The following is a 24801-nucleotide window of genomic DNA, read 5'->3' as shown; positions in this document are numbered from 1 at the left end:
GTTGACCTAGGTTTGATATACTGCACTGCATGTATGTGCCATTTAAAAAAATATTTCTGTACCATAGGATACACTGTGGCAAGATGTACAGAAACACTATATTGTTGGATTAATATCATATGCTTTTCGCTGACGTTCAGTACTGACTCGTTACGCCAAATGTTATCCTTTGATGTCTTATACTGTACCACCAGTTATGTTTAATTTAAGCAGATGAGAAGATAAAAAGAAAAAAAAAGACCTTTATATATTTCATTTTAATAACTTAATATTTCCATGTCGTATCATTACCAGCGGAACTGTAAAACATACATACACCTTACTGCATTGTTCATGTATGACATGTAACATTCACACAATTTGAGAATAACTAGTCATCGATTTGCAGCCCGGATCTGGGTAAAGTGCACAACACATCACTGCCTTTGATGCAGTGCTGTATAACATTTTCAGTACATAAGAGGTTTACTACATAAAGCAATGTTTAGTGGTCCAGGTTGGGTCCATGTATCCACTTCACCATGTTCCTGTGGTCCATTTAGTGAAATACACAGACGTGTTTTGCAGCCAGTGTTCTGGATCAATGCTTTCTTCTCTTAGCTTTGTGTTTTTTGCTAGACTCATGTTTTTGGATACTCGTTTCTGGGCTGTCACTGTCCGTGTCGCTGGTCTCTGCTGCTCTCCTTCGCTTACAGGGTATTCTCGTGGCTCGGTTCACTCTGAAGTCCTGTGAAGTCTTTGAATCCCAACCCAAAGTACTTGGGCCTGCACTACAGTTTGCTCTGGGTTCATTGTATGGGGCAAATGAAGCTTCACTGTTCAATAGATGGGGGGGCATGATACCTTGTTGCTCTGGAGCCATCCAACTATATGCAGGATGCTGGAGGGCTAAAAACTGGTTCATCTAAAAGGGGGAAAACAATAGCTCCGACTATTAAATTGTAAGAATTCTCATATTTACAATTGTACTGACTTCAAGGGGACATTCATATATATGCAAAATAATCTCAAATAGCATAAAACATAATTTTTATATGTAATCTTATATTTTTAAACAACTGCTAAAGTAAGGTATATAGTATACGTGTATAATATATAAACAAGATCATGTTTTATTTTCGACATTTCAAACTTAATTATATGAATGAGATCTCTGTACAGCGCTGCGGAATCAGTGGCGCTATATAAATAAATGGTGATGATAATGATGATGCTCAAAAATGTATTGCAAAAGCTTTTTCCTAAGTGCACACAAGGATTCCTATTGAAAGTATGCGATTGCATTACCTCAGTGCAGTTTGTTTGATGGACACAAAGCACAAAAGCAAAGACAACAATGTCACAAACTCTTCTTTTTTTTTTTAAACAAAATGAACAAAACATGTTTTTCAAAGGATAGAGCTTTTTCTACCATAAAGTAGCCATAATTGCTTACCATGCCTTGAAAATATAAATATGCCTGAGAGAAATAGGTGCTATCCACAGGGGGCATAGGAACAGGGGATGCATAACTTTCTCCCATTACCGGCATTCTGCAAAAATACAGAACAACGAATAGTTATGGACAATGTTTCAGTCACCATTAGAGGCGTATATACTCAGAAACCTTGTATTGTTTTCCTGTATTTGTATAAATTATATGCAGCTCACACACACTACCATGTGACCCCTATGTCAAACAGCTTCCACCACACATGCCCCCTGTGCCAGCCCTGCATTCACCACACATGCCCCCTGTGCCAGCCCTGCTTCCACCACACATGCCCCCTGTGCCAGCCCTGCTTCCACCACACATGCCCCCTGTGCCAGCCCTGCTTCCACCACACATGCCTTCTATGCCAGCCCTGCTTCCACCACACATGCCCCCTGTGCCAGCCCTGCTTCCACCACACATGCCCCCTGTGCCAGCCCTGCTTCCACCACACATGCCCCCTGTGCCAGCCCTGCTTCCACCACACATGCCCCCTGTGCCAGCCCTGCTTCCACCACACATGCCCCCTGTGCCAGCCCTGCTTCCACCACACATGCCCCCTGTGCCAGCCCTGCTTCCTCCACACATGCCCCCTGTGTCAGCCCTGCATCCACCACACATGCCCCCTGTGCCAGCCCTGCTTCCACCACACATGCCCCCTGTTCCAGCCCTGCTTCCACCACACATGCCCCCTGTGCCAGCCCTGCTTCCACCACCCACACATGCCCCCTGTGCCAGCCCTGCTTCCACCACACATGCCCCCTGTGCCAGCCCTGCTTCCACCACACATGCCCCCTGTTCCAGCCCTGCTTCCACCACACATGCCCCCTGTGCCAGCCCTGCTTCCACCACCCACACATGCCCCCTGTGCCAGCCCTGCTTCCACCACACATGCCCCCTGTGCCAGCCCTGCTTCCACCACACATGCCCCCTGTGCCAGCCCTGCTTCCACCACACATGCCCCCTGTGCCAGCCCTGCATCCACCACACACTAGCTTCCCTTCTACTTACCTTTTTGTACACGATAGCAGCCAAGATCCGAAAGAAACGATGGCGCTCCTGCACGGATAATACAGCCTTCCAGCAGCCCGCCTAACACTTTGTACCATGTGACCGCTGCGATCACATGACCCTGTGACGTCATATAGACGTGCCAGGGTACCTAAAGCGAAGGGGATTTAGCTGCTACCATGGCTGTATGTGCAGAGGAGCAGACATTTGCACCTATCAATGGGAAAAGTTGGGCAGTGGAGACGTCCCTTGCAAAATATGGAGTCTAGTTTAGCACAAAAAAGGAGATTTTATTTCGTTTGAAGTTATGTAAATGGGCGTAGAGGGCATTTCTTTGCAGTCATTTTCACTCCTCAAAAGGACTTGATTTTTGGACCTCAGCCTGTACTTTTAATGAGATGCACTTTGCATTTACCTGTGCTGCTTCAGCAGAGAAGTGCATTTGTAGGCAAAGTAAATTTTCAAACACATAAAAGTGCCATATGTAATAAAGGTAGATGTAAACAAGCTTAGTAAAGAAGAATTTAGGAGTAAACACAGGAATGCGAGTCCGATTCTTAATAAGCGCTGGACGACCTATGTAGACGCAGCGGTGTAAAACAAGGCATTGCGCTGCCATTCGTAAAGTAGGTCCAGTGGACAGAGATTAGCACAGAGTAAATCAACCAGGCAATCTCCATATATGAAGCATGCATGCTCCATGGTTGTGTCACTTATATTATATGTGAATGATGCATGCCTGTATGTGTTATTACCTCTAAAACTGCTCTCACATATTACCCAGCCTATACAGTGCTCAGTAAAATCAAACTATTATCTTTAAATAATATACTGGTTTGTGAGCAACTTTCCTTCTAAGGTACTCTGTAATTAATAATTATTCAGGCCCCCACACACAGATTCAAGTGTTTCATTCACACTCTTGTGACAGCGGAGGTGGGTTGGGTACGCTTGACCAATGAGGAAAAATTCGACATCGACAAGCCCTCCAAATAAAATCCGAATTTCCGATTGGAAAATAAACAGACTTACCTTGAAGCAGACGCTGGAGATCTCTGATTGGATCATCAAGTTCTTCCAATTGGAGAAGTGTTCGGTACTGCGGCTTGACGTCATCGCGACGTCTGTCAATAGACATTTAAAGCCGCTTTAAATTTCTATTCACAGACGTCGCAATGACGTCAAGCTGCAGTGCCGAACGCTTGTCCAATCGGAATAACTTGCTGTCAGCATGGTAATCCAATCGGAGATCTCCAGCGTCGGGTTCAAGGTAAGTCTGTTTATTTTCCAATCGTTTTTTCATAAATTCGGATTTTCTTTGTAGGGATTGTCGATGTCGGATTATTGGTAATCGTGAAAACGATTACCCCCGGCGGAGGTGATGGCTACTTCCTCTCTTTGCTTTGCTCTCCTTAATGATTTTGGCCCAGCGCCTCTATGTGATATTTGAGATCATTCAGGCAGGACCAATGGTGTTAATTAATTGTGCTGAATGATCCAAGATGAACTAGAGAGTGATGTGGAGGCAGGAGGTGGAGAACATGACATATAAACTGGTAAGTTGCCGGGGGATAGCTTAATCGGTCCAATACTAGCAAATGTGGGGTATCTGTGCAACAGGTGGCTGAGATTTGAAAAAGGTTTCTCTGCAATATATGGCTGGTAATGATAATAGTTAATGGTGTTTTTGGAACACAAAGGACATCTCTGACAGCCTATGATTTCGAGGGTGGGACAGTAAGGGCGTGCCATGTGTCGAGCCAATGCAGTCAGCGCCCCGATTTAAGCTCTGGGCATCTCTCAGGTATGTAATTTGCAGTCGAAACACTTGCACCAGCTACAGGTCTGGTGTAAGTACCAAGTGACAGTGATGACAGATGTGTATACATACGTTTGTAATCAGGAGCAATTGTAAAAATGCATTTTATGGACAGTAGACATTAATAACATCCAGATAAATGTATTTCATGTAAAAAAAAAAAAAAAAAAGTGTCTCATTCAATGTTCCACATATATAATGGTCACTGGATTGAAGCATTTCCTTGGAGTTACAGACTAAATAAAAAAAAAAAATAGTCATTGCACATATCTAAAGTGTATTGATCCTGGACATTCTAAAAAGTACATTTCTGTGTGATTGCCAAAATTATGACACCAAATTCTTCTATCTAGGGTGGTGGGAGCGTGAGACTGTCAGATTAAGTAACGGTTGGCACTCAGTAGCCACAGCGCAGTACATGCATGGCTAAACACCAGTATGTACGTACGTACGTACCCCAATCCAAATGTACTGGAAAATCTGCACAGGTAAGATCTGCAGTGAACTATTGATCTGCAGATAATTTCCACAGACACAGTAATATATGATAATCAGTGCCGTAACTAGACATTTTAGTGCCCTGGGCGAGACAGGGTACCGCCCCCCCCCCCAAGTGGGAGTGACATTTCCCAAGTAGGTGTGGCCAACCTAATATGGGGGTGGGGCTAGCACTTTACTGAAAGAATACTGTTACATGTCTGTAGACCTCAAACATGAGCACAGAAGCATGGAGGAGAAGAAGAAGCTCCTCTGTAAGGTGACGTACAAGGGGTCTCATAGGCGACCACCGACTCATTCACCTCCAGCTATTATCTGCTGTCAGTATCACAGATTTACATCTCTTCACTGAGGAAATCTCAGATAATATGTAAACTTGTCTTATCCATCCCTGATATTAGTTATTGCTGCCACTACCTGAAGTTTTAGTTTACTTTCCCTTATTTAATTTGTGGGGAGCGAGAGAGAGGGGGAGAGCGAGAGAGAGGGGGAGAGCGAGAGAGAGGGGGAGAGCGAGAGAGAGGGGGAGAGCGAGAGAGAGGGGGAGAGCGAGAGAGAGGGGGAGAGCGAGAGAGAGGGGGAGAGCGAGAGAGAGGGGGGGAGAGCGAGAGAGAGGGGGGGAGAGCGAGAGAGAGGGGGGGAGAGCGAGAGAGAGGGGGGGAGAGCGAGAGAGAGGGGGGGGAGAGCGAGAGAGAGGGGGGGAGAGCGGGAGAGAGGGGGGGAGAGCGGGAGAGAGGGGGTGGAGAGAGTGAGATAGCGGGCGGCTGCTGCGCCCCCTTAGGCTTGCGCCCTGGGCGACGGCACCGCCCGCACCTGCCTAGTTACGTCTCTGATGATAATATAATATTGCACTTCTACTAATGCTATGAAGATAAAATGTTTTATGTGAATCGCTGCATGGTAAATGCTATGACAAACATAGGCAAATACTCTGAATGAGTCCCATAATCTAAAAAAATAAATTCTTAATCACTTACAAAATATTTGGAAATATTCCCCCAACCAAGTTACTTCTGTTCCTTCACAAGTTGACCTAGGTTTGATATACTGCACTGCATGTATGTGCCATTTAAAAAAATATTTCTGTACCATAGGATACACTGTGGCAAGATGTACAGAAACACTATATTGTTGGATTAATATCATATGCTTTTCGCTGACGTTCAGTACTGACTCGTTACGCCAAATGTTATCCTTTGATGTCTTATACTGTACCACCAGTTATGTTTAATTTAAGCAGATGAGAAGATAAAAAGAAAAAAAAAGACCTTTATATATTTCATTTTAATAACTTAATATTTCCATGTCGTATCATTACCAGCGGAACTGTAAAACATACATACACCTTACTGCATTGTTCATGTATGGCATGTAACATTCACACAATTTGAGAATAACTAGTCATCGATTTGCAGCCCGGATCTGGGTAAAGTGCACAACACATCACTGCCTTTGGTGCAGTGCTGTATAACATTTTCAGTACATAAGAGGTTTACTACATAAAGCAATGTTTAGTGGTCCAGGTTGGGTCCATGTATCCACTTCACCATGTTCCTGTGGTCCATTTAGTGAAATACACAGACGTGTTTTGCAGCCAGTGTTCTGGATCAATGCTTTCTTCTCTTAGCTTTGTGTTTTTTGCTAGACTCATGTTTTTGGATACTCGTTTCTGGGCTGTCACTGTCCGTGTCGCTGGTCTCTGCTGCTCTCCTTCGCTTACAGGGTATTCTCGTGGCTCGGTTCACTCTGAAGTCCTGTGAAGTCTTTGAATCCCAACCCAAAGTACTTGGGCCTGCACTACAGTTTGCTCTGGGTTCATTGTATGGGGCAAATGAAGCTTCACTGTTCAATAGATGGGGGGGCATGATACCTTGTTGCTCTGGAGCCATCCAACTATATGCAGGATGCTGGAGGGCTAAAAACTGGTTCATCTAAAAGGGGGAAAACAATAGCTCCGACTATTAAATTGTAAGAATTCTCATATTTACAATTGTACTGACTTCAAGGGGACATTCATATATATGCAAAATAATCTCAAATAGCATAAAACATAATTTTTATATGTAATCTTATATTTTTAAACAACTGCTAAAGCAAGGTATATAGTATACGTGTATAGTATATAAACAAGATCATGTTTTATTTTCGACATTTTAAACTTAATTATATGAATGAGATCTCTGTACAGCGCTGCGGAATCAGTGGCGCTATATAAATAAATGGTGATGATAATGATGATGCTCAAAAATGTATTGCAAAAGCTTTTTCCTAAGTGCACACAAGGATTCCTATTGAAAGTATGCGATTGCATTACCTCAGTGCAGTTTGTTTGATGGACACAAAGCACAAAAGCAAAGACAACAATGTCACAAACTCTTCTTTTTTTTTTTTAAACAAAATGAACAAAACATGTTTTTCAAAGGATAGAGCTTTTTCTACCATAAAGTGGCCATAATTGCTTACCATGCCTTGAAAATATAAATATGCCTGAGAGAAATAGGTGCTATCCACAGGGGGCATAGGAACAGGGGATGCATAACTTTCTCCCATTACCGGCATTCTGCAAAAATACAGAACAACGAATAGTTATGGACAATGTTTCAGTCACCATTAGAGGCGTATATACTCAGAAACCTTGTATTGTTTTTCTGTATTTGTATAAATTATATGCAGCTCACCCTGTCACCATTTAAAGGCACACTAACCCTTATATCTGTCTAATGTCTATTAGGATATGAAAGCATAATATTCCAGTTGCAGGATTATATGTGGCTTCTAAAAATTGTTAATAATCCTTCACACCATTGAATTTTCTGACACCGTCCTTTTGTGGTTAACATCCTACCTCGCCAACCGCTCCGTCTGTTTCTACCTCTGGTTCATCCACCTTCCCCCCACCCCCCATCAATCCCTCCTATGGCCCTCTACTCTTTTCTCTGTACACCTCCTCCCTTTGTGATCTAATCAGTTCCTTCAGCCTACAGTACCACCACTATGAAGACGACACCCAACTCTACATCGGGGTTGAAAACATAACAATTTTGGGTACATAGCCAGGAAACTCCCCAGACCTTAATCTCATTGAGAACTTGTGGTCAATCATCAAGAGGCGGGTGGAGAAACAAAAACCCACAAATTCTGACAAACTCCAAGCATTGATTAGACAAGAATGAGCGGCCATCAGTCAGTATGTGGCCCAGAAGTTGATTGACAGCATGCCAGGGCGCATTGCAGAGGTCTTCAAAAGAAGGGTCAACACTGCAAATACTGACTCTTTGCATAAACTTAATGTAGTGGTCAATAAAAGCCTTTGACACTTATGAAAATGCTTGTAATTTTACTTCAGTATATCATAGTAACATCTGACAAAAAGGTCTAAAAACACTGAAGCAGCAAACTGTGAAAACCAATACTTGTGTCACTCTCAAAACTTTTGCCCATGACTGTAGTATATACCTCATCCTCTTTCCTACATCTCTCGCTTCTTGCCCTTAGATCCTCTTACATTGGCTCAACCCATGTGTCAATTGTTTGTCTGTCCACTTCTCTTTAGATTGTAAGCTCTAGTGAGCATTGCCCTCTTCCCTTCTGTTCTTATTACCAATAACTTTTTTTCCCCAGGCTATCAGTAACTGTGTTTAGAGTTCTAGTGTTATTTGTTTTCTGTATTGTACTGTTATAACATGTACTGTCTTGTTGTTTGCCCTCTATATGGCGCTGCAGACCTCATGTGGGGGTAGGGGATAGGGTCCAGAGTCCCGACAACTCTAAGTTTGCTTAGCCAGTACATAGAAATAGCATAACATAAGTAATAATCATATGATGATGTTGAGGATAATATATGCTTTCTCCTGTATTATGCACAAGGAAACAATTGAGGTTAGCGTGCCTTTAAACATTTATGTCTCATGAATACGCAGATTCTCACCCACAGTCTGCTGGATTTCTCACAAAACCATTATCCGATCCTTGGAAGACATTGTTTGACTCAGCAGAATAAGAACTTCCTATGTAGAAAAGAAAACATTGCTGTTAAGATGCATACAGTATTCCATTACCTCATTTTCAAGGACATCTATCAATTTTCACTAGAATACTGCAAACACTCATTTTACCAAAGATACATGTAAATCTCTGCAACTAAGACAGCGATGGGCAACAGGTGGCCCTAGGGCCACAGGAGGCCCTTAGAGTCTTCACCTGTGGCCCTAGCTCCTTTCTGCTTTATCGGCATATTTGTTTGTTATAGCTTGTGTGACAAAGACACTGGAATAGTGTTTGCAGGCAGGTATATTAGTCCCAGGTTTCTCACCTACATGTTTTAAAACCCACAGGGAGAGTGTTTATATTTAGGAAATGATTCCCAGAGAGATGTTCAGCTTTAAAGGAAAAGCTGGCAAGGGTCCCGGTGATGTAAATGGAGAGAGAAGGGTGGGCTCCATTTACAAGGCCCACACCGGCTCTTCTGTTTCACTGTTAGACAGATTAATGCTTGCACCTGTGAACTGTGTTTAACAGACTGCTAGGCAGTGGATTCAGTCTCTCACTACCTGGGGAAAGGGACTGCAGAGTCTCAGAGGAGATCTTTGCTGTGAGAAAACTGTGCTGGAACTTCCTAGGTTTTGTTTTAGGTTGTTAGTCAGGAGTGACTTGTATTTAGTTAGTGCTGGACAGGCAAGGTGTTTATTTTGTAGTTTCTTTTATTTTCTTGCATAATAAAACTGGTGGAGACCAATTGTATCCAAAGCCAGTTGTAAGCCAAACGCTAGGAGATGGCATCTGTTCCCTGTAACCAAGCTACACTTGTAACACTACTGAACTATGGAGACATGGTCATGCGGGGGTCACAGGTTGAAAGGACCCACAGGATTCTAGAACCATAGTCCTGACATACAACCCTAGTTGGATTCATAAGACTAGTGAGCAGCACCAGCAATTTTACTGCAAACCTAATGCTTAGGTTTGCATCTTGGATTCAGTCTAGCGTGTCACATCAACAAAAATCCCATACAAACATGATTCCTGCGAGTGTCTATCTTTGGTCGCTAAAAGCATATCTGCAGTATAAAAAGATGCACAAAATAACTGTCCCCGATCAGCCTAAAAATAGTGGCCAGCTTGCACAGGTCATTGTACTTGCTAGGGTATTATACAAACGGGGCTCCTTTATCATCTTTCTATTGTTTTTTTGTTCACATCTAAACATTACTTACGCATATTTACTACTTCTTATTTTATACTATTAATACAAAACACCATGCACATAAAGATGTCAGAGCATATGTTATTAAACAGAGAAATATAGCAGGTTGGAGCCCATAGTTCAGTGTCATGGTAGCGTACATATAAAAGGCCTACCTTGTTATCACATAATACAGTGTATCTAATGGATTACACATACATACTTCATTCCATAAATCTGTACTAAATACCCACTCTGACAAACTGACTATGATGGAGAACAAACATATGAGATTATCCCTAATACATTCATGAGTGCTGGATGCACAGAACAAGCATGCATCAATTCTACACTATAATACCATAACAAACATATAACACTAGATAAAGGCAGCTTAAGGGGAGTCTTCTTGTTTATGACAATGACCTTGGGGGTATGTTGCCTGCTGTTTGTATTCGTAGACCTGGGCTGAAGAGCTTGCAGCAAGTTCTTATAAAAATGTCAACCTGAAAACGGATTAGCAATGGATTGTATATAATTATTATGTGCATTTCTGGACATGGGAAATGCATATGGAGTACAGTCCATGCTGTCAGCATGGACCAGTGTCGATCGTTGTAGTTCCAGGTCACTGCTGATCTACCCGCGAGCAGTTGAACAGCCTCCACTGACGGTTTTCCCAATATTTGTTTCCCAGGAGCTGAATGCAGCATTGACCGTCCTCAAAATATCACAATTGTGCCCATGTGCATGCTGCCACTTGTAGTGCTACAAGTTCACCATCTGGAAATATTGTTGCCACATCAGAAAAACATTATTGCCCCACTGGTAATAACATAAGTCTTTGTGGCTCTGTGCAAATCTGTTTTACTAGTATAATAAAATAAGCAATGAGTATAGTACATGTATTAAAATAACAATCTTTGTGTTAAATAAATCCTTTACACTTACCAAAACGATACTGAAGTTTAATGGGCCTTCCAAATAAGCGGATGCCATTTAGCAAGGATATAGCATATGGCACAGATTCAGTGTGTTTAAAGCAGACAAAGCCAAAGGACTTAAAGTTGCCCTCTTTATCTTTAGCAATAGTCACTTTGGTCAAGGGTCCTGCCTGCAATAAAAAAAATAAAAATTAAAAGACAAATGGAGAACTGCACAGAGATGCTTGAAAATCCTCCTACCAATGTAAAGTCATTAAAATAAGGTGGAATAAAATAACCATTGTGACTGCAAACCTCAATACATACACATCAAATTGTCTTCTAACACCAGGTGATTTCATTAATCTCTTATAACTTAATGGAAACACTTTTATTGTGTCAAATTCCTTACCTTGTAAGCTCTTGTGGGCAGTGCCATCTTTACATTCTGTTTATTGTCATTGTATGTTATTTATTTGTATCATGACCCCCTTAATGAACAATGCTGTGTAATAGGTCAGCACTTTATAAATAATAAAAATTATAATAAATGGGTTCCCCAAAGTGTAATATTGAAACCCCATGCCTGGCACAATGGAAGTATTGAAACCCCATGGACCCCATAGATGGCACCATGGAAGAATCAGTCGAATGATTACTGTGCCTCAGAGAACCTCAGAGTGGATACGATTTTCTGATAGGGACGGGGAGAGGATACTGGAGTTTTTTTGGTCTTACTAAAAAGGAATGAGCCCTGCGCTGAGCAGCCTGGGGCTGTTTTCCTAGAAGTAAGGGGACCTCATGCTCATGGTGTTCAGCATAGAGCGGAAAACCAGCCCTGGCTGTCGGGTATTGGGGCTGGTCGAGGACTAGGGTAGGGGGCACGATGCCTGTTTCTTTCAATAGTGTGTCTTGTTATTACACAAGGCGGCACCTGTGGTCTGAGCACCAGAGATAATCTCTTGCAGCTCTTTGCTATTCAACCATGTGCAATATTTATAGATGAAACATGGTAAAACCTCAGGACAGCAAGTTTTAGCTCAAAGGTCATAGGCCCCTGGGGGCCACACAGCTACACATTTATTAGCATACAGAGTACTAATGCAGACTACTAGTGGTATGCATTTCAGCCCTCCCTCAAAGGGATCATACGCAGCCCAGCAGACACATAAAGACATCCATAGGTTACCCTAATGCTTGGTCTGTGTGAAAATCAAATTGCTCATGCTCAGAAAATGTTGCCAGCCGAGTGGCATTAAGAAGCAGCCAGGTGGGGGCAGTTGTAATACGTTGCAATAGTAATGAAAAATGTTGGAGGATTTTGCCCACCTTTGGTCTAACACACACTGTTGGCTGTAGTGCTCACATAGTGTCTGTTCTAATAGGAGAAACAACGGTTTATTTTATTATACTAGGACTCTGTTGGGCACCAAGAGCTGGGTGGCAAGTAAAAAAATAAAAAAAAAAAGCCCAATGGAGCACCGGGGAAATAGGTGCTTAGGAGAACATGGTCTGATATTATAAAATGATGTACACAGGTAACGTGTGGCTCTCTTCTGGTACCAAGGGTCAATTGTGAAGCCCCTGGAAAACGTCACGTTACCCACCAATGGTCTCCTGCATGAACTGCGATGTCAGGTTCCAGTAATATCTCTCGTGCAAATCCCAGCTGATGACAATCATACTATATAGTATCTGGAAAGACACACATTGAAAAGCAGAGACCTAAAATAGCTGCTAAAGTATCCAAAGCGGAGCCCTAGCTTGGGATATGTAAAATATTCTATATTAACTGCTGCTAAAATCTATTGTTCCTGCAAGACACAAAGTTGGTATAAACCTGTGTGATTACTGACTAATAACGCTCAGTTTCCTGTACTGCACTGGACTCCGGCAGCCAATTGGCTACTGCTAAACAGGAAACAGAGCTATAGCACAGCTCTGGGAACCAGCAGGAGTGATTACCTGTCCTGCCTGCTGCTTGCGAGTCAGTAAGGCTGAAGATCATGGATATATTTGAAGGAGAATACTGTCCGCAGACGATCCTGTGACATACTGGCTGCCAACATCTTCATGACGCAGCAGTGAGAGGTGCAAAAGATGCTGCATTTATAAACACATTTACAGTATACGCACATAATATGCTGATGTATAGACTGTCTCCCTTTGACAGCAGTCTTGCTATTCCTCCTTTTGTTTATCTTCTTTCACTTGTATACATTAAAATGGTTTTGCCCAATTTTCCTACAGACTGTACCATCACCCCCTCAGGTTGGGCCTTTGTACACCCAATGTTTTCTTAGCGATGCAGATCTGGTGACTGGGAATTTGCAGCAGCATTAAAGGACCTTTTGGCATGGACAGTTAGCAAGCGTAAAAAGCACATTCACAGGAGGGCAAAATGCTGCTATGGAGGATGTACAACTGTTCTGTTGTGTTCACTATGTTGCTCTACTTGTATCATGTGACCCAATATGTGTCACAAAAAAAAAAATAATCAAAAAGAAAATCACTGCACAATATTATATCACCACCCTGAAATGTTAACACTTTTACAGATTGATCCATGCCTGTGGCTATATACTGGTCCCCTTATTACTACTACAAAAGTCATCAGACCAAATTATGTTTCCCAATCCTGTAGTGCACATTTTTTCTTAGTATCCTCCAACTACACCCTCTTGTGTTTTACTGGCAGGAGTGGTAGACAGTGGTGCAGTTGGCCGGTATACAACACCCATAATTGAATGTGCCCATTTCAGCACAGCAGTTAGTTGACGGTCTATTACTCTGAATACACTGAGTCACTCTCCTTAGTCCCCTTTCATCCACTGTGTGTTTCTGACTGCTGTTGGCTGGATGCTATTTGGATGGTGGCCAATTCCTTGATAAATCTGTGACACTGTCAGAAGTAAAATCTCCAGCAGTATCACTGTTCCTGATACATTCATAACGATGTACAGGCGTTCTCTACCACGCAGTTATCAAAGTCACAAATTTATTGCCAAAACTCCTTCGGAATTATACCCATACCATGATCCTCTGGAACCTGCTTTACACAGTATTGTCTGCACATATGATGTGGTCATTGATTGAGCAGATTACTTGGGATGGGCATGTGTACGTAATAATGTGACCACTCAGCATACAGCATTACGATGCACCTCTTCATCTCGCTGTTGTTCCACTGGTTCTATAGCTGTCTACAAAGAGTTTTAGTCACTAAGTGTTCTCTTTAATAATTACAAGCATCAATGCACAATAATAATTTTCATGCAATTTTTATTAAGTCATTTACAACATCACTAGTGCATTATTAACAACATATAAACCTATATTATGGCAATAGTTATTTAGTGAACCGTTTATGGACACTAAGGAAGAAATCTGCTAAAGTCACATAGATTTGTAAATGTTACCAGAGTGGACATTTTTATTAAGAGATAAGCACACCTGAGATTCAGTAAATGCAATGTAACCTTTGCACACCAGGATGTAACTGTCCATCCAGCTGCAGGGTGCTTTCGCACATCAGGCTGTACAATACATCCTTCATTTCAGGCGCTGCAATACGCGCAAGTATGGGTATTGCAGCGCCTGAAAGTGCCAGTCTGACGAAGACTGATTCTTACTTAATAACCAGAAACCAGTTATTCCCAGCAATTACATCACTCCTGTGCAGCATTTACTATATGTATGGGAAACAAAGCCTACCTCCCCATGTGGATATCAGCACTGTAGTTACGAAAGCGCTAGGAGACCCCCTGGGTCTTACAAGACCCAGAGAGACTCTGCACACTCTGCCCCTACAGTTAAAACATGTTGTTTTAAAAATAAAAAAAAATTATAATAATCCCATAGGGGGTTAAAAGATTTAAAAAAACAAAAAACACACAACATTTATATATAACATTTATTATGACTCAGTTATTGTAATCTGTAATAAAAGTACACATTTTAGTTAACCCTATAAAAACATTACAAGTCACAAAATAAATGTAGCAATATTGAACAATGTAAAAACAACAAGGTGTGAACCCATTGCTAATTTTTACCCCTATTTCCATTCTAAAATAAAATACTACCAAAAGTGTAGACTACAAAAATAACAATAATAATAAACAAAAAACAAAGCAGTTACTCCTGATGAAAGTGACTTCTGAGAATTGCATTGAAATACATGGTTATTAAGGTGTTACGCTGCATTGGTAATTAAACTGTACACTTAAAAGAGAAAAAGAAAAATCAGACCCCACCTGTCACAGTAATGATGCAGCCAGAATTGAGACTGTAAACCCTTTATTTAATACACAAATTGTTGCAGATTAGTGCTTCCAATTACAGTTCTGGAGAAATTTTTAAATGTCATTTTTATGCATCAGTAAAAAATGCCATATTTCTGTATATTTTGTATACAATGGCTAGTAAAGTAAATAAATCACAGACTGACAGCCCTGCTTTAAACTGAATTAGTTAATCGTGCTTATTTTAGGATTGCAGAGATTATTAAGCTCCTATATTCAGATATTGCATGTTTTCCTCTTCACACAGGTAAAACTTGCAGTGCTTTAGGAAACAATGCTGTGCATTGCTGATTATCAGGGTGACTAGACAGTCTGCTGCCTCTGATAGATGTTCTGCAGCATTCTCTTCATTCCCTGCCCTACAGCCTGATGTTCAGGGATAACCTCATAGACAATAACAGGATCTCAACAGATAACTAAACCTTATCCACTATGTAAATAAATCCATTATATCCCCTCCCCCGTCCAAAAAAATATTCACAGCCCAGCTTTCCCCAAACCCTGATTATCCATCATCTCTACAGAATTACCTGCAGAAAGAGCTCGTAGAGAATCTCTTCCTTCACGTTACAGTCCAAGTTTCCGACGAAGATAGTTCTGTCTGCCTCATCCTGTCTCTTTAACATGATCAGACACAGCAGAGTTATCCCTGCATGTCTGTGCACAGCCTGCAACGCCGAGAGACCCGTCACTAGAGGGCGAACTGGGCACATAGAGATTACTTTTTCAACGTCTCTCTAATGACGGGACCAGCGGCCATTTTGGTGAAGACCTACTCTCCAGGTGGAGGTGTTTGTGGCACAATGGTTAAACAGGTCGTCTGAGAGATGGTGAATTACCACGGTAGTTATTTTTCTTTCACTTTTATGGGGGTTTCTGACTTTCATGCAGCTAAATATGAACAGTTATTACTAAGTAATATACTTTGGGCTTGTTTATTTTAATATGAAGGCCATTGAGGTGTTCTGTTTTTTAAATTAATTTAAAATACGCGTGCAGTGTATGTGTTGGGGCTGTGTTCTGTGCAGGCTCCAAGAACACAGTTTCCAATCCTTACACATATTTCCTACTGACCATTTTTGGTGACACATTAATACTCTATATTAAAATTTGAACTAAAATACAAAATTAGACGCAGCATTTTAAAATAAAATGTGAATCAACAATTGTAAGTAACTTGCTCACAACCCTACACAATCTCTAGATCATTGGTGTCATTGGTGCATACTTGCCGACTTTAAGAAGATGGCGTCTGGGAGCTGCCTGGGGGAGGTGGCCGTTTTGGAGGTGGGGCAATGCAAATCGCCCATTTTGGGGCCAAATCATTCTGCCCACTTCCTAGTGAAGTGGGCAGATGCGGAAGGATGCCATACTCTCCCTACCCGGAATCCGGGAGTCTCCGGACATTCCGAGAGAGTTGGCATGTATACATTGGTGTCATATGTCTGAGGAGGGAACCGAAGCCCCCGACCCTCTACATCTGCTGAGCAGTGGGCCCCATTACCTCCATGGGCCCCAGTGGATAGCACCTGCCGCACCATTGGTAGTTCTGCCACTGGTCTTGTTGCATCAGGAGGGTGTCTAATTTTAGCCATAGTTGCCTCCTTTCCCAAAATGACTGGGAGACACCTGAATTAGGGGGAGACCAGACCTCCAAGAGAACAGGCAATTCCACCACAAGGTGTGCCTGCAAGGTGTGTGGGGATGTGACATGACGATATAAATTGTGTCATCAAACCCCGCCAATCCCAGTGATCACTGAGTGGAAAGGGGTATGATGACGCAGCTAGTGTTATCATATGTCTTGTATCGCCTGTTTTTGTTATTAAGTTGTGCCCACCTCTTCTTTTGATACCTGCCCTCTGAATATCCATCAGAAGAGGTAAGAACAGTAGGCAAGTATGATTTTTACTGACCTTTTCTTTTTCTTACTTATTTATGGAAATGTAACCCTAAGGCAATAATCCAATCAAGTTGATGTTTTTCTACAAAACACCAGTTTGCAGGAATCTATGACCTGCAAACTAGATTTGTTCTAGGGGAAAGGATTTCCACAGGGGTAAGGATTTCCACCTCGCATCAGCAAGTGGGTAAGGCAGCAAGCCTCCCGAATAGGCTAAGGCATCCTGCAAAAAACGGAGCAGTGCATGCGCGCGCTTTCCCGCGATTCGCGTGCCAGTTAGATCACATGCACGCTCGCGGTTACGATATAATCTGATGGTAGCTGATGCTAGGCCTGACTCACGTTTAGAAGCTAAGAAGTCCAATGCTAAATGGTTTAATGATGCCTGGTGAGAAGCTAAGAAGTCCAATGCTAAATGGTTTAATGATGCCTGGTGAGAGGGACCCCTTTGAGATCGTCAGAGGTCGAACTTTTTAATTATTGCGCAGTATCTAGCTTTCGTTTGGGGCCTTAAGGAGGCAATAATTAAAGATTTTGTGGGGGATGCAAGGGATACATTTGTTAGCAACCTATTAATATTGCCGTCCTAATACATTGGAGAAGTTTCTCTAGTATGTCCGCAATAACTGCGGCTAAAGTAATGTCTGCATTCAGCGACAATTGCTGCTCTGAAGTAATTTTAGGAAGGGGTGTGGATGAAAGGTATTCAGCCAAGATGGGAACTTGGGTATTTCTATGGGAGGAAGGCACATTAAGGTTATAAAGAGAAGAATAAAACTCCCTGAATTAGTTAACAATAGTTGCCGGGTCATAAGTAATATCCCCTGAAGGAAGCTGACGTATTTTATCGATGTGATTCTAGGCTACTTTTTTCCGGAGTTTTCTAGCAAGCACCGAGTCGGCTTTATCATAGTAACGCTGCTGTAGTTTCTGCATAGTGATGTCCGCTCTATGGGAAAGAAGGGTGTTTAATTGATTCTTCAATGAGGCAATCTTAGGAAGCAGGGCTGGGTCATGATGAGCTTGGTGTTGGGTGAGGATAGACGCTAATCTGAGTTCCAAAGAGGATCCGTCCTCATCCGCTTTTTTACTGGCCATTACCGACTGACTAATCAACTGGCCCTGTATAGTAGCTTTATGGGCCTCCTATACGATTCCAGGGACACGTCAGGGGTTGAATTTTCTATAACATAATTAGTAATAGATGTCGTTATATCTAGGCATGTGGATCTATTTAGTAACAGCGAGTCGTCTAGACGCCATCTACTACGCTGAGGGAGCGGTTTAAGTAGATCTATAAGGCAGGACACACCAGAATGATGAGTCCAGGTGAGTGGGGTTATGTCTGCCTGTATTACATGGTAGGTAAGAGCGTGCAAAACGTGTAGCATATCTATGCGTGTATATAGTTAGTGAGGAGCAGAGAAATGGGTATAATCCCTAGCATCCGCGTTACATAGCCTCCACGAATCAAATAGACGATGTTGTGTAAGCAACATGGACAAACAGGTAGAATCTAGGAAGGAAGAGGCGCCCCGCCGAGAGTAGGAGGGAGGAGACCGGTAGAGGACCGGATTGAGGGTTACATTAAAGTCACCGCCAATGATGATATGGCCCTGCGCCAACCACTCAATGGGGCATATTCAATTAGCTTTTGGATTCGCGGTAACGCGCCGGAACGGCCGCGAAACGTAATACATGGTACCGCAATAACGTGGATTTTCGTTCGCAGCCCATAGGGTTGTGTACGAAAATCCGCGTTAATGCAGTACCGTAATACACGCAAGAACGCGCACTTTTCGCGGTAACGCGCGTTACTGCGAATCCAAAAGCTAATTGAATATGCTCCAATGTGTTTAAAACTTTTTGTAAAAAAAGGTTTTCGTCTCTGGTTAGGAGCATAGACTGATATCAAAGTAACAGGGGCAGACCGGAGAGTGCCGTTCACCAACAGAAATTGGCCTTCCGGATCTGCATAGGTCTTGAAATGAAGAAAGGTGACTTTACTATGAATCAAAACAGCAACGCCCCGTTTCTTACAGTCCGCAGAGGCAAAGAAGGTCTGGGAAAACTGCTTACCCTGAAGTTGTGAATGGACTCCAGTAAGATGAGTTTCCTGTAGAAATACGATGTTTGTTTTTTCTCTCCTTCAAGCGCCCAAGAGGATTGTGCGTTTTCAAGGGGAGTTGAGGCTGTTCACATTGACCGAGAAGATCTTCAAAACCATGGCACTCGCACGGAGCCAACTTCCAATGATAGCACTAGACACTTACAAGGGGAGCATAACCAGATAGTTCGTCAATGAAACAATTGTGCTAAGAACAAGTGAAAAAGAAGATCATAGTCACTAAGGAAAGAAAGGGAAGAGAAAAAGAGAAGAAGCCCATTTGGACGAGAACCCTGAATGAAAGGAATCCTAAGAGGATTCGGGGACAATTTCAAAATCCAGTAGATAACAAAGTAAACAATGTCTGAGGGTGCGTGGGGAGTTGTCCTAGGTCTTTTTTTTCTGATGAGACCCAAAAGAAAAAAAATACATATTACAGAAACTATACTAGCTGTAGAACAGTGTGTGGGGTAGATATAACATAAACATTATTCACTTAGAAGAATATGGAGAATGGAAGGGAAGGAGGGATGGGCCGTGATAAAGGAGGTGGAGGGAAAGAAAGGGAGTCCCTATCCCGCTAGGGGGTAGGGTAAATAGACAAGATTATGGTGGATTATATCACAGAGTATAGACTAGCCCAGTACACATTAGACAAAAGTACCCTGGGAGTAACCCCTGTATCCAATGGAATAGCAGTATGTTAAACAAAAAAATAATTTAGTTATACTAATCACATAAGAGGGGAGGGGGGGAGGTAAGGGGGACAAAGGAAAGGGAAGGGGAAAGGTAAGTAGGGAAAGACATAGCTCTTCAGGTTAACAAGTCAAAAAGCAATATAATACAAACAAGACAACAGAGCTTTAAGTGGCATCATTGGTTGTAACAAAATGGAAAATTACAGAGAATTGACAACCAAGCCAAACTGGTGAACATTAAAAAAAAAACCCGAACTGAGTAATATATTTATACTTTTTCAAGGAACTAAAGAAACCCGAAATTATTATGCCGAGTAAACAGTTCCACCTGGCATTGAGATATCATCTGCAAAAGAAAGGCAAATTAAGGAAAAAAAACTTTGCACTAACAATGTCATATTATGGTGGATCTGTGTCCTGATGATGTCGTCTGGAGGGCCGGGACCACTCAGGCTGAGAGAGGACTGGGTGTTGAGCCTTAGAGGGTGGAGAATGAGGAGCCAAGGCCATAGGAGGGATACCCAGCTTGGACAGGAGACTCTGACTTTGATCTAACGTTTTAACAAAGTGAGAGGGGTTAGTGGCTGTAACTTGGAGCTGGAATGGGAAACACCAATGGTAACAAATATTATACTGGCGGAGAATCTTGGTGACTGGCTGCAGGTCCCTCCGTTTTTGTATAGTGAACGGAGCGAGGTCCTGGAATAACTGGATATCCATGTCCCGAAAAGAGAAAACAGGCTGATCCCTGGTAGCAAAAAGGATGCGTTCCCTGGTTCGAAATTAATGTAGAAGGACTATAATGTCCCGAGGGGGTTGTCCGCTGGTAGGTTTAGCTCTCACGATGGGCCCGGTTCATTAGACAGTCAGCTTCACCAATATTCGCGAGGATGTTGAGAAAGACTGACTTGAGGAAAGGCTGAATGTCCGTAGCTTCTTCCGACACATTTCTGATGCGGATATTATTACGGCGGGATCGATTTTCAGAATCCTGTCTTTCTTTCAAGCTTTCAACTTTGTAACGCAGACGGGAGAGTTCCTTGTCAAAAGCAGAGTTGGAACGGTAAATATCATCCATTTTTGATTCCAGGTCATCCGTCCTGTTACCCAACGAGTTTAGCTCAGTTTTGAACTCACTGACCACGTTTGTCAGCTCTTGATAGAAAGTCATCTTCACCCCCTCCAGTAGACTGTTAGTTTCCACTCGAATCTGGGGATCTAGCTCAACATCAGAAGGCAAAAAGCCAGATGGCCCCTGGCGATCAGCTTGGGGGTAAGAGGGTTTCGTTTTTGCTCCAAAGAAATTTGCTGACGTTCCTGATGTCACTTTCTTAGGTTTAGTGAACATGGTTGAGCTTAACCAATAGGCAGGCGGGAAAGGTAGGAAGGTAAAAGAGGTGATCGCGCACTGAACTCAGCTTAGATAGAAGGGGTCTGACTCAGGATGGGCAGCATAGTCAAATTAACATCGGGGCTGAAAACTAAGTATTAGACGGCTGTGTCAAATCACATGGAGAGACAGACTCTAGCACTGAATGGTAGTGGTAGATACGCTTCATTCTTATAATAAAAGACACCTCCAGTTTCAGCATTGGGGACCTCCCACATTCACTGTTCCCACTGCACTTCAATAATCCGGATAAAAGACACCTGCAGTTTCAGCATTGGGGACCTCCCACCTTCACTGTTCCCAATGCACTCCAATAATCCGGATACAGGTGAGGGAGGGGAGAGCAGGGACTCTATTGTACACTAGCCTGAGGGCTAAAGATATTAAATTGACTGCATGGCAGGGGTAGAGGTACGAGGACCTACTTCTCTGAAGAAAGGCGCTACGATCACGTCGACCGGAATTTCGCGTCCAAGAACAGGAAGTTCAGGGAGCGGGACGTTGGAAGCACTCCAGGCCGGGGACCCAGCAGGCCACACGCCGCTCCTCCACAGACCAGACGGCAATCTGCTCCTGAGCTTCATCGACACTCCCGGGGCCACACTCCCCACAGAACTGTAAACCAGGAGGCGCCCGCTGGAGGGATGCACCTCGGGGTCCGTATGTGGGTTGGGCCACTCTCACAGCTGGGTCAGTAAGGAGGACTGCCTTGCATGTAAGGGGCCTCTGGGTCACACCTCTCGTGCCTGGCCTCCTCAACAGCTGCAGTGAATAATTGGCAGCCACTGTAGGGATGCCTGCCAGGCAAAAAGGCCACCACTACTGCGGAGCTCTGCCAAGAGACGTCTCGTCGATATGGTGCCCAAGCCATGCCCCTAGGAGGCTTTTTATTTAATATTGAGCTGGTTAGGGGGAAGAAGGCCTAATTGTTAAAGGTGGGTGTTATTAATTTAATGTCGGGGCTATATGGAGGAAAATAGACATTACACTTAAATGCTATTAATTAAATTCTGGAGTTGATTGGGTGGATGTAGGCCTGTTTATTAAACAGAAAAAGCTACTGATTTAATGTCTGTCTGGTTGTGGGGAGGGGGGCCTAGATTCTTTATTCACTGGTCAACTTTTCAGAAGGTGAATAATAGCTACTTCTTTTTCAAACAGGACCCCAACATTTCAGAATTCAGCCAAACAGCAACGGATCATAAGACCAGCAGGCAGAAAGCGTTGCGTAACCACTGAGAGGCAGCATCTACTCCCACACAGGTATGTTGTGGAGGGAGGGAACCTGGTGATCCAGTGGCGAATGCGGTGTAGGCATCGCATACTAATCAATATGGCCGTGTCATCCATTGATAGAATATTGGTACTACACCTTGTACAAGATTCTATCAATGGATAACGCTGCCAAATTCAGTAGAATGTAATGGCTGCTTTTGCACGGACTGCATAGACTGCCTGCACCACTTTCTCTAATGACAGTGCTACAGGGCGCCTTCCCTAGACTACGGGAGCCCTGTAGCAACAGAGGACTATGTGTAAGTGCGATCACCACAGTATCGATGGGCCAGGGTGTCCGATTATAATCAGACAGGTATGTAAAAAAGGGAAGGAAATATAAAATAAAATGCAATATAAAGGCAGGCTTGTTTTTTGTTACATTATTTATTTTCATTATTTAAAATTTACATTTATAATGATAAAAGTACCGCTGGATTAAGCAACACTAAAATAATCTCTTTATATATATATATATATATATATATATATATATATATATATTGTACTGCAAACAACCCTTTAAGGATAGGCTGCTACTTATGGGCCAGTGCTGTGTGCTTGCCCCCCGGGCTGAAGTCTGCCAGTAAGCCCCTGCCTGATTTGCAGACTTATTTATAATGAGCACAATACCAGTTGAGAGTTTGATTCTCTGTAGAGATGAGCGCACTCGGATTTCTGAAATCCGAGCCCACCCGAACGTTGCCGATCCGAGTCGGATCCGAGACAGATCCGGGTATTGGCGCCAAATTCAAATCTGAAACTGAGGCTCTGACTCATAATCCCGTTGTCGGATCTCACGATACTCGGATACTATAAATTCCCCGCTAGTCGCCGCCATCTTCACTCGGGCATTGATCAGGGTAGAGGGAGGGTGTGTTAGGTGGTCCTCTGTCCTGGTAGATCTCATGCTGTGCTGTTTAGTTCTGTGCTGTGCTGTTTAGTTTTGTGCTGTGCTGTGCTGTGCTGTGTTCTGCAGTATCAGTCCAGTGGTGCTGTGTGCTGTGCTCTGTCCTTCTGAGGTCAGTGGTGCTGCTGGGTCCTGTGCTGTGTCCTGTTCAGTCCAGTGGTGCTGTGTCCTGTGCTCTGTGCTTCTAAGGGCATAGTTATTTCCCCAATATTCCCCTGTGTTTAAAAAAATAAAAAAAAGTTATTTAAAAAAATACCAAAAACTAATTTAATTTTTTTTAATTACCACAAAATTTGCACAACCAATCCTGCAGTATAAGCCCATTGGTACTGCAATATTACCAAGTTCACACATTCAGCAGTAAAAGTCCAGTGGTACTGCAATATTACAAAGTTCACACATTCTGCAGTATCAGTCCAGTGGTGCTGTGTCCTGTGCTCTGTCCTGCTGAGTTCCGTAGTGCTGCTGGGTCCTGTGCCGTGTCCTGTTCAGTCCAGTGGTGCTGTGTCCTGTGCTCTGTGCTTCTAAGGGCATAGTTATTTCCCTATTATTCCCAAGTTTTTAAAAAATAAAAAAAAAGTAAAAAAAAATAAAAAATAAAAAATTAAAAAAAAAATATATAATTATAACCAAATTTGCAAAACCAATCCAGCAGTATAAGTCCATTGGTACTGCAATATTACACAGTTCACACATTCTGCAGTATCAGTCCAGTGGTGCTGTGTCCTGTGCTCTGTCCTGCTGAGTTCCGTAGTGCTGCTGGGTCCTGTGCCGTGTCCTGTTCAGTCCAGTGGTGCTGTGTCCTGTGCTCTGTGCTTCTAAGGGCATAGTTATTTCCCCATTATTCCCAAGTTTTTAAAAAAAAAAAAAAAGTAAAAAAAAATAAAAAATTAAAAAAAAAAAATATAATTATAACCAAATTTGCAAAACCAATCCAGCAGTATAAGTCCATTGGTACTGCAATATTACAAAGTTCACACATTCTGCAGTATCAGTCCAGTGGTGCTGTGTCCTGTGCTCTGTCCTGCTGAGTTCCGTAGTGCTGCTGGGTCCTGTGCCGTGTCCTGTTCAGTCCAGTGGTGCTGTGTCCTGTGCTCTGTGCTTCTAAGGGCATAGTTATTTCCCCATTATTCCCAAGTTTTTAAAAAATAAAAAAAAAGTAAAAAAAAATTAAAAATTAAAAATGAAAACAAAAAAAATATAATTATAACCAAATTTGCAAAACCAATCCAGCAGTATAAGTCCATTGGTACTGCAATATTACCAAGTTCACACATTCTGCAGTATCTTGTGCTACATATAATGGAGAC

General features: G+C 42.6%; 2 protein-coding genes across 2 annotated transcripts in view; one reads left to right on the top strand and one right to left on the bottom strand.

The window, feature by feature from the left end:
• Positions 1 to 6068: 6068 nt before the first annotated feature.
• RBM11 (RNA binding motif protein 11) lies at positions 6069 to 15890 on the bottom strand. The gene is made up of 5 exons (XM_075197094.1): positions 15739 to 15890; positions 10933 to 11095; positions 8728 to 8806; positions 7263 to 7359; positions 6069 to 6730 (listed from the first exon to the last, which is right to left on the bottom strand). The coding sequence occupies exons 1-5, from the start codon at positions 15832 to 15834 to the stop codon at positions 6407 to 6409; spliced, it is 759 nt and encodes a 252-aa protein (XP_075053195.1). The 5' UTR covers positions 15835 to 15890; the 3' UTR covers positions 6069 to 6406.
• Positions 15891 to 15967: 77 nt separating this feature from the next.
• The window catches only part of LOC142140493 (stomatin-like), a 45135-nt gene continuing 36301 nt past the window's right edge, over positions 15968 to 24801 (top strand). Inside the window, exon 1 of the mRNA XM_075198215.1 lies at positions 15968 to 16051. The gene's annotated coding sequence lies outside the window, so the exon portion shown is untranslated. The remainder of the gene's footprint in view (positions 16052 to 24801) is intronic.

The sequence above is a fragment of the Mixophyes fleayi genome, chromosome 2, assembly GCF_038048845.1.
Source record: "Mixophyes fleayi isolate aMixFle1 chromosome 2, aMixFle1.hap1, whole genome shotgun sequence".
In the NCBI taxonomy this organism is placed as follows: Eukaryota; Metazoa; Chordata; class Amphibia; order Anura; family Limnodynastidae; genus Mixophyes; species Mixophyes fleayi.
This window is presented reverse-complemented; position numbering and strand designations above follow the sequence as displayed.

Bases quoted from the DNA above. Each gene is read 5' to 3' on its own strand.
- RBM11 (XM_075197094.1), bottom strand. From the start codon at position 15,834: ATGTTAAAGAGACAGGATGAGGCAGACAGAACTATCTTCGTCGGAAAC. The intron at 8,807-10,932 runs GTAAGTGTAAAG...TTTTCTACATAG, and splicing joins TAAACTTCAGTATCGTTTTG to GAAGTTCTTATTCTGCTGAG. The intron at 7,360-8,727 runs GTGAGAATCTGC...GTATTTTTGCAG, and splicing joins AGAAATCCAGCAGACTGTGG to AATGCCGGTAATGGGAGAAA.